General features: G+C 42.6%; 1 protein-coding gene across 1 annotated transcript in view; it reads left to right on the top strand.

Annotated features, from left to right (window-relative positions):
- The window catches only part of LOC101851510 (myosin-IIIb), a gene marked incomplete at its 3' end in the record, with an annotated part of 129101 nt that overhangs the window by 120663 nt on the left and 1225 nt on the right, over window positions 1-7213 (top strand). The window contains 7 exon segments of the mRNA XM_035970685.1: window positions 91-240; window positions 2679-2790; window positions 3090-3252; window positions 3689-3769; window positions 4123-4320; window positions 4976-5157; window positions 5654-5797. Coding sequence (XP_035826578.1) covers window positions 91-240; window positions 2679-2790; window positions 3090-3252; window positions 3689-3769; window positions 4123-4320; window positions 4976-5157; window positions 5654-5797 — 1030 coding nt within the window.

Here is a 7213-nt window from a genome sequence, read left to right on the forward strand (position 1 = left end):
CCAAACTTTAAAAAAAAAAAAAAATAATGCCCTAACCCTGTATGCGTCATGAGGATGTCCAACTGTAACACGTGATCACGCCTTGTCCAGGTGCCTGAAGCCGAATGACGTGAAGGAACCTGGGAATTTCCAGCCCGCGCGCGTGACGACACAGCTCAGGTACACGGGAGTCCTGGAGACCACGCGCATCCGTCGCCAGGGCTACTCACACAGGATCGTCTTCTCCGAGTTCCTCAAGAGGTACGCTATTTGGGCGGGGGGGGGGGGGTTGGGCTGAAGGGTCATAGCCTTGTTACAAGCTCGTGGTTGATGGGTGCTCTGGTATGGTTTGTTCCTTCTTTTCTATAAAAAACTATTGCCCTTCTCTCTCCTCCTCCTTTTTTGTGTTTGTTATTTTCTTGTAATACCTCTAATCTTTGGCACTTATATGACCTTATTGTGTTGCAAGGGCAGTAAAACTCGTACTAAAACTAAAACTAAAAAAATCGTAGCCTTCCGTTAAATAACAGTGTTTATCGAGGGTGAAAATTAATAATATATTTTCACTTTTATGTGAGAGATGTAACTCTTGAAATTGGAGATGAATCTCACTTCTTTTTTTTTTGGTTCAAATTTTGCTCACCTAAGGAAATTGTTAGCGGGTGGTTAGAGGGCACAACTGGTAGGTCCTACTTCTTTACTTTCCCTGTGTGTGTGTGTGTGTTTGTGTGTGTGTGTGTATGTGTGTGTGTGTGAGTGTATGCGCGTGTGTGTGTGTGTCTTACCTTTTCCCATCAATAAATGACCATTATTGTGTCGGAACACACACACACACACAGACATGCACACACGCACATACAATACTGTTCTCTCTTGTTTGTTTTCCTCCGTCTATATTGATAAAGAAAAGGTAGATAGTTTTAAGCTAGTATAAAATTGAACACACGCTCAGAGAGAAAGACAGACAGAACGAGATACAAAGAAACAGAGTGAGAAAGAGAACACACACACACAGAAAGAGGCGTTAAGATGGAATGACGAGCTAATTAGTTTTCCCAGGGAATTGGTGGGGAACGGGGGGGGGGGTGGAGGGACAAAAGGACAGACGAAGCGTGGTGGATTAGCATGTAGTCCTGGAGAAAACTGCTTTCCTGCTTGATGTCCTTTATGAAAAGAAGAGTAATTCTGTAGTCAGTTTTGTGTTATTGTCTCCAAGCGCGATTATTTCCTGGCAGGTAGATCAATGCGGTCAGGAAAAGAATTGTTTCCATCTGTTGTAATCTTCATTCCCCCCCTCCATTCTCTCTCTTTCTCTCTTTCTCTCTTTCTCTTTTTGTCTGTCTGTCTGTCTGTCTGTCTGTCTGTCTGTCTGTCTGTCTGTCTGTCTGTCTGTCTGTCTGTCTGTCTGTCTGTCTGTCTGTCTTTCTTTCTTTCTTTCTCTCTCTTTCTCTCTCTCTCCCCCCCCTCTCTCTCTCTCTCTCTCTCTCTCTCTCTCTCTCTCTCTCTCTCTCTCTCTCTCTCTCTCTCTCTCTCTCTCTCTCTCTCTCTCTCTCTCTCTCTCTCTGTGAATGTATGAAGGTGTGTGTTTCTGTCTCTATCTCTTAGTCTCTCTCTGTCTTTCTTTCTCTTTCGTTCTTTCTCATTTTATCTCTCGCTCCCATTCTCTTTGATTTGATCAGAAGTGCTGTTCACACACACACACACACACACACTCTCACACACACACACATACGTCTTTCGCTCTCTTTCTCTCCGCTGCTCTCCATATCCCTCATCCCCCCCCCCCCCCCAATATCCCTCTCTCTTTCTCTTGATTTATTCTATCATTATGATGAACTCTACTTTGGATTATCTCCGCTTACATCGATCTAATCACCGTACACGTTGAACAAAATGTGACATGTCCACGCTGATTTATTTTTAGATTTTTTACTTCTCAAAATGAAATAAATCCATGCCAAATGATATTAATTTCAAAAAGAGATTTTGGGTCTGACCTAAAAATGGTTGGGGGGGGGGGGGGGGGGGGCACCACTGGTAGGTCCTACTTCTTTTCTTTCCCTTTGTTGTTTCTGTCTACCTTTCTTTTTCTCTACACTAAATGAGTATTCTTGTGTCAATGTGCTGCTCTTTACTCAAACAAACATAAACATGATTTATGATACTGGTACCCATAACACGACCATGATAAGAAAAATGATGAGAAGAATTATGTTGTAATACTGCTTGTATCTGCAGTCAAATACAACAGTTTTATTTCCCTTACTGTAAGTATTTTTGTCTGAAAAGCTACTTCTCGCTTTTCTTCCCTGCATCAAACCAGAATGCAATTTACTTGCCTAAAACTCAGCTAAAAGGGACAACGAGTTTTAAACATAAATGGCGTAAGAGAGTAGTAATATAATTACAAAATCAAGAACGGCTTTAACTGGGGACAAAGTCTTTGGGAGAAAAGTGGTCGCCACAGGCAGGTGGACTTCTTGGTTAGTGCCATTGTTATTAGAGAAAAAAAAATGCAAGGTCGGAAGTTGGAAGTTGCCATATGTATGATGATTGTCTTGGGCAGGTGGACGTTATAGCAGGTTGGCCTGTATGTTTAAATGCTAGATTTGTCGTCCTTTTCTCTGCAATAAGAGTATATAGATAATAGGCTTTTATAGTGATGAAAATGCTGTAAAACTTACTGACGTTCACCTTAGGTACCACGTGCTAGGATTCCGTCATGATGAAGCAGTGTCGGTGACAGGAGAGAGCTGTCAGATCTTGCTGGAGCGACTCGGCATGAGCAAGTGGGCCATTGGCAAGTCCAAGGTAAGTGTTTTTTAGTGGACTCATTGGCTTCTTTCGGGGTAGGCAAGTTCTTTTAAAGCAATGTAATCTGCTAGTTTCCTGTGTTTAATAATCTCACATATCTGTGTGTGGACACGACCTCCTAAATGATCTTTGTGTCGATGGGTGCTTAAACAGTAACAGTTATAGTTACAATTAAACTTATTGACAGTTATATTCTAGATGTTTTGTTTGCTTTTTAAACACAAAACTAAATTTACTAACTCAAACCCACCTTTTTTTTAACTCTTCTAATTTACAAAGTTACTCTCCCCCACCAGGTGTTCCTCAAGTACTACCACGTGGAGGAACTGGCTCAGAAGTACGAGGAAGTCTGTCAGAAGATTGTGCGAGTCCAGGCCTACATCCGCATGTGGCTGGCTCGCTCACGCTTCTACCAGCTGCGGTGGAAGAGGGACAAGGCTGCCCTCATGATACAGAGGCGTGAGTTCAAATCTGGTCCTTGTAGAGTTAAAGACATGGTCAGTTTCATTATTGAGGAACACAGATATATGATTTCATTATTAAGTTCATTGTTTGGGAAAAAATACTTTAGCCCTGGTTTCTTGGTTTCTTTGGATTTAAAAAATGTTTTGTCCGCCATGAGCTCAGTCAGTATCGTACTGGGCTATAGAGCGGTTGACCCTGGTTTGAATCCATGATTTGTTTTTAAGGAATGTTGAAGACTCCCTGATATAGTGCTGTTGAGGCTAGAGAGGTGAGAGCAGTTAGTCTGATTCCATGTAAGGACTTATCTGTTGACGTCCACCCTTGGCGTTCATATGACCCTATGCTGTTGCGAGTGCCGTAAAACCTCCACTAAAATTAAAACTAAAATCTCTCCCCCACATTTTAAAACCTTATTTTCTTTTCTCCACAGACATGCGGGGCTTTGTGGTCAGGCGGAAATTTACAGCCATGAACAGGAAGCGTCATGATGCTGCCACCACCATACAGAAAAGTGAGGGAGAGAGAGAGAGAGAGAGAGAAAGAGAGAGAGAGAGAGAGAGAGAAAGAGAGAGAGAGAGAGAGAGAGAAAGGGAGACTGAAAGAGATACAGAGGAAAAGAAAGAGAGTGAGAGAGAGAAAGAGAGAGAGAGAGAAAGGGAGACTGAAAGAGATACAGAGGAAAAGAAAGAGAGTGAGAGAGAGAGAGAGAGAGATGGAGAAGAAAGAGAAAGTGAGTGAAAGTGAAAAGGAGACAGAGAGATAGACCATACATACATATATTATACATGCATTTACTTTTCTCTTTAAACCCCCCCACAATTTTTCTTTCACCCCTCCCCAAATGTTTCTTTCTTCCCTTTCCAGTGGCTCGGGGTCAGCAGACCAGGAAGAAGTACCAGCCCATCCTGGCCCAGCGCCGTGAGGCATCGGTCAAGATCCAGAGTCAGGTCCGTCGGTTCCTGTGTCGGCGCCGCTACAGCAAGATGAGGCTTGTACGGGAGGAGGAAGAGAGGGTTAGGCAGCGACAGGCGGAGGAGGAGAGTGCACAGAGGATACAGAGGAGTGAGTCTGTTGATGTATCGGTGGGTGGTGAGAGAGGGAGAGAGAGAGAGAGAGACAGGGAGAGGGAGAGAGAGAGAGAGGGAGGGAGAGAGAGAGAGGGGGGAGAGAGAGGGAGAGAAAGAAAGAGAGAGAGAGGGGGGGAGACAGAGAGAGAGACACAGAGAGAGAGAGAGAGAGAGAGAGAGAGAGCTTCAGAAGGAGGAGTGTGCACAGAGTATACAGATGAGTGAGTCTGTTGATCTATTGGTGGGTGGTATGAGAGGGAGAGAGAGAGAGGGAGAGAGAGATAGAGGGAGAGACAGAGAGAGAGAGAAAGAGAGAGCTTCAGAAGGAGGAGGAGAGTGCACAGAGTATACAGATGAGTGAGTCTGTCTGTTGATGGATGGATGGATGGGTGGGTGGATTGTTGGAGGAAGGGTGGGAGTGAGAGAGAAGAGTGGAGGGAAGGGAAAAGGTGTTGGGTGGGGGATGGGGGAGATTGGGCGCGTTCGAATTTAAGTGCAGTTGACCCATTTCAAACTATGTTTCAGCTTAACAAATAATTGCAGTTGTCGACCATTTGTTTATTCTTTTTCTTCTTCTTGAAACTCATCTTTTTATACTTGTGTTGCCATAACACTAATACTCACCTGTATTTATTGTCTTTTCCTCCCAGTTTTCCGCATGTACAGACTGAAGAAGAAGACAAACGCCATTGTGGAGGAGCACAAGACCAGAGAGTTGTCAGCCACCAAAATCCAGGCCTTCTTCCGCATGTGGCGACAGAAAGTTGTCTACCGGAAACTGCAGAGGCAAAAGAAGCTGAGTCAGCAGAAAGCCGCCGCTCAGTCACAGCAGGTAGAGCAGAGCAAGGGAGAACGATAGTACATACCTATGAATAAACAAATGAGAGGATGGGAGGAAGGAAGGAATAAATAAAGGAAGGAAGACATAAATGAATGAATAAATGAATGAAGAACTAACCTTTATTGATCTCCCTGAGAAAGTTTACATAGTTATGGTCATAGGGGGACACATTCATTAATGCTTATTCTCTCTATGGCCATTATTCCTTTGTTTTTCAGCCAGTTTTGTCGTCAAAGTTTTCAGCATCTCAAATATCCCTGTAACTCCATTCCTACTAAACGTTTTTGCGTAAAATGAACACCAAACTTATGGGGAAATGAATGATCCAATTAATGATATCAATAGCTATAAATTGCATTTATTGCAATAAACTCACAGCTTTGATGGTTTATCTTGGTTTTTGGAACTGGTGAGCGGATTACTAAGAGTTTTTGTAAAAGGCACTGTGCCCTTAACTCTGAGTTTTGGGTTCTTTTTCCCCCACCAGGCTGTGTCCAGTAATGAGAACATGCTAGAGCGGCAGGACAGCAGCAGCAAAGCTGTTCGGACAGCCACCAGCGCTCTGGCTAGTGCGGTCAAGGACAGCCCATCACGGAAAAAGACATCAGCCACTGACTCCCCGAGCAAAAAAGTATGCAGTGTATACTTGAGTCCTGTGAAGGTCGATAGAATAGGCTAACACTAACAATGTCACCTTAGCAGAGACTGCGCCCTCCATTTCGGAACTTGATGGTGACATTAAAGATGGTTCCAGTTGATAACAGGATAGAGGGTGCCCGCATCCCTTGTGAGCAGAGGAAGATAGGACTAACACTAACATATTACCTGAACACAATTCCACATCTTCACTCATCACCACCATTATTTCTAAAATCATCCGTGCTCTCAGATCATTAACTTACATCTATAATCCTTGAATTTCTATCTATAACAGTTAAATGTCATGCTAAGTATGCACTTTTGGACACTATCATACACACTTTTTTCTACTAATCAGATGGTGTCAATCTCATATAAATAGGCTAAGGATAAACAAAAAAAGAGTTCTGTGAAGGTCCAGTTGAGTACCTCAGTGGGAACTTACTTGGTCTGTCATGCAAATCTCGGGTCTTCATTCTCTGTGAGGTCAACGTGGGAGTAGCCGTGACATCATGTACCAAAGACTATTGTCGCATATTTTGACAATATACATGAAAGACAAATTTTAGCATATTTTGACTACATACACGAAAAACTATTTTTTCATATTTTGAGTTTGACATCGTTTGCACAATAAGTCCAAAAATTGTCTTTGCCCTGGTGTCTGTTGCAGCCTTCATTTCTTCATTTAAGTTAAGCAACTGGGATTGGGTACTAGAATACTTCTGGAGTGGTTTGCTCCTTCTTTCCTATCAAACATCTATCGTTCTGATCTGTCCTCCGTCTTTATTGTTACTCTCCAGTAGCACCTCTAATATTCAGCACTTGTATGACCTTACTGTTTTTCAAGTGCCATAAAATTCGAACTAAAAAGAAACTATTCTTTGTTAACTGAGCAGGTACGGTCAAACATGCTTTAACAGCCGTCTGTCCCAGACTGTCACCCATTCACACGACCGCTTTCCACTTCCCCTTTTGCATTTTATAGCGGTGGAATCGGACGGTCATCAATTTTTTAGGCAATGAAGTTCTTGGTTTCAATTTAAAGTTTGTGCAACTGTCTTGGTTTCTATGGAAACAAATACCCGTCTATCTTGAATAGAAGTAGATATTTACTACTATTTATTGTGCCTTTAGTCAACGTTTTTCTGTAAAATCCACCCTGTAATAGGTTTTTACAAGGAAGACATATAGGGTGCTGAGCCAAAAAAAAAAAAAAATTTAATGAAAATAACCGAGCAGGCACAAAAGTGACCGTTTCTGTAATTTCTTTGTTATGACGAGCGTCTGATTTCACCACGATGCCTGGCAATGTTTAATGACACTGTCCAAGACGTTCACCAGTGTTGATAATAAATGACCCACTTGTTGGATAATTGTGTGTGTGTGTTTGACATCGGTGACTGAA

This window comes from Aplysia californica, unplaced genomic scaffold (genome assembly GCF_000002075.1).
Source record: "Aplysia californica isolate F4 #8 unplaced genomic scaffold, AplCal3.0 scaffold00306, whole genome shotgun sequence".
NCBI classification, from domain to species: Eukaryota; Metazoa; Mollusca; class Gastropoda; order Aplysiida; family Aplysiidae; genus Aplysia; species Aplysia californica.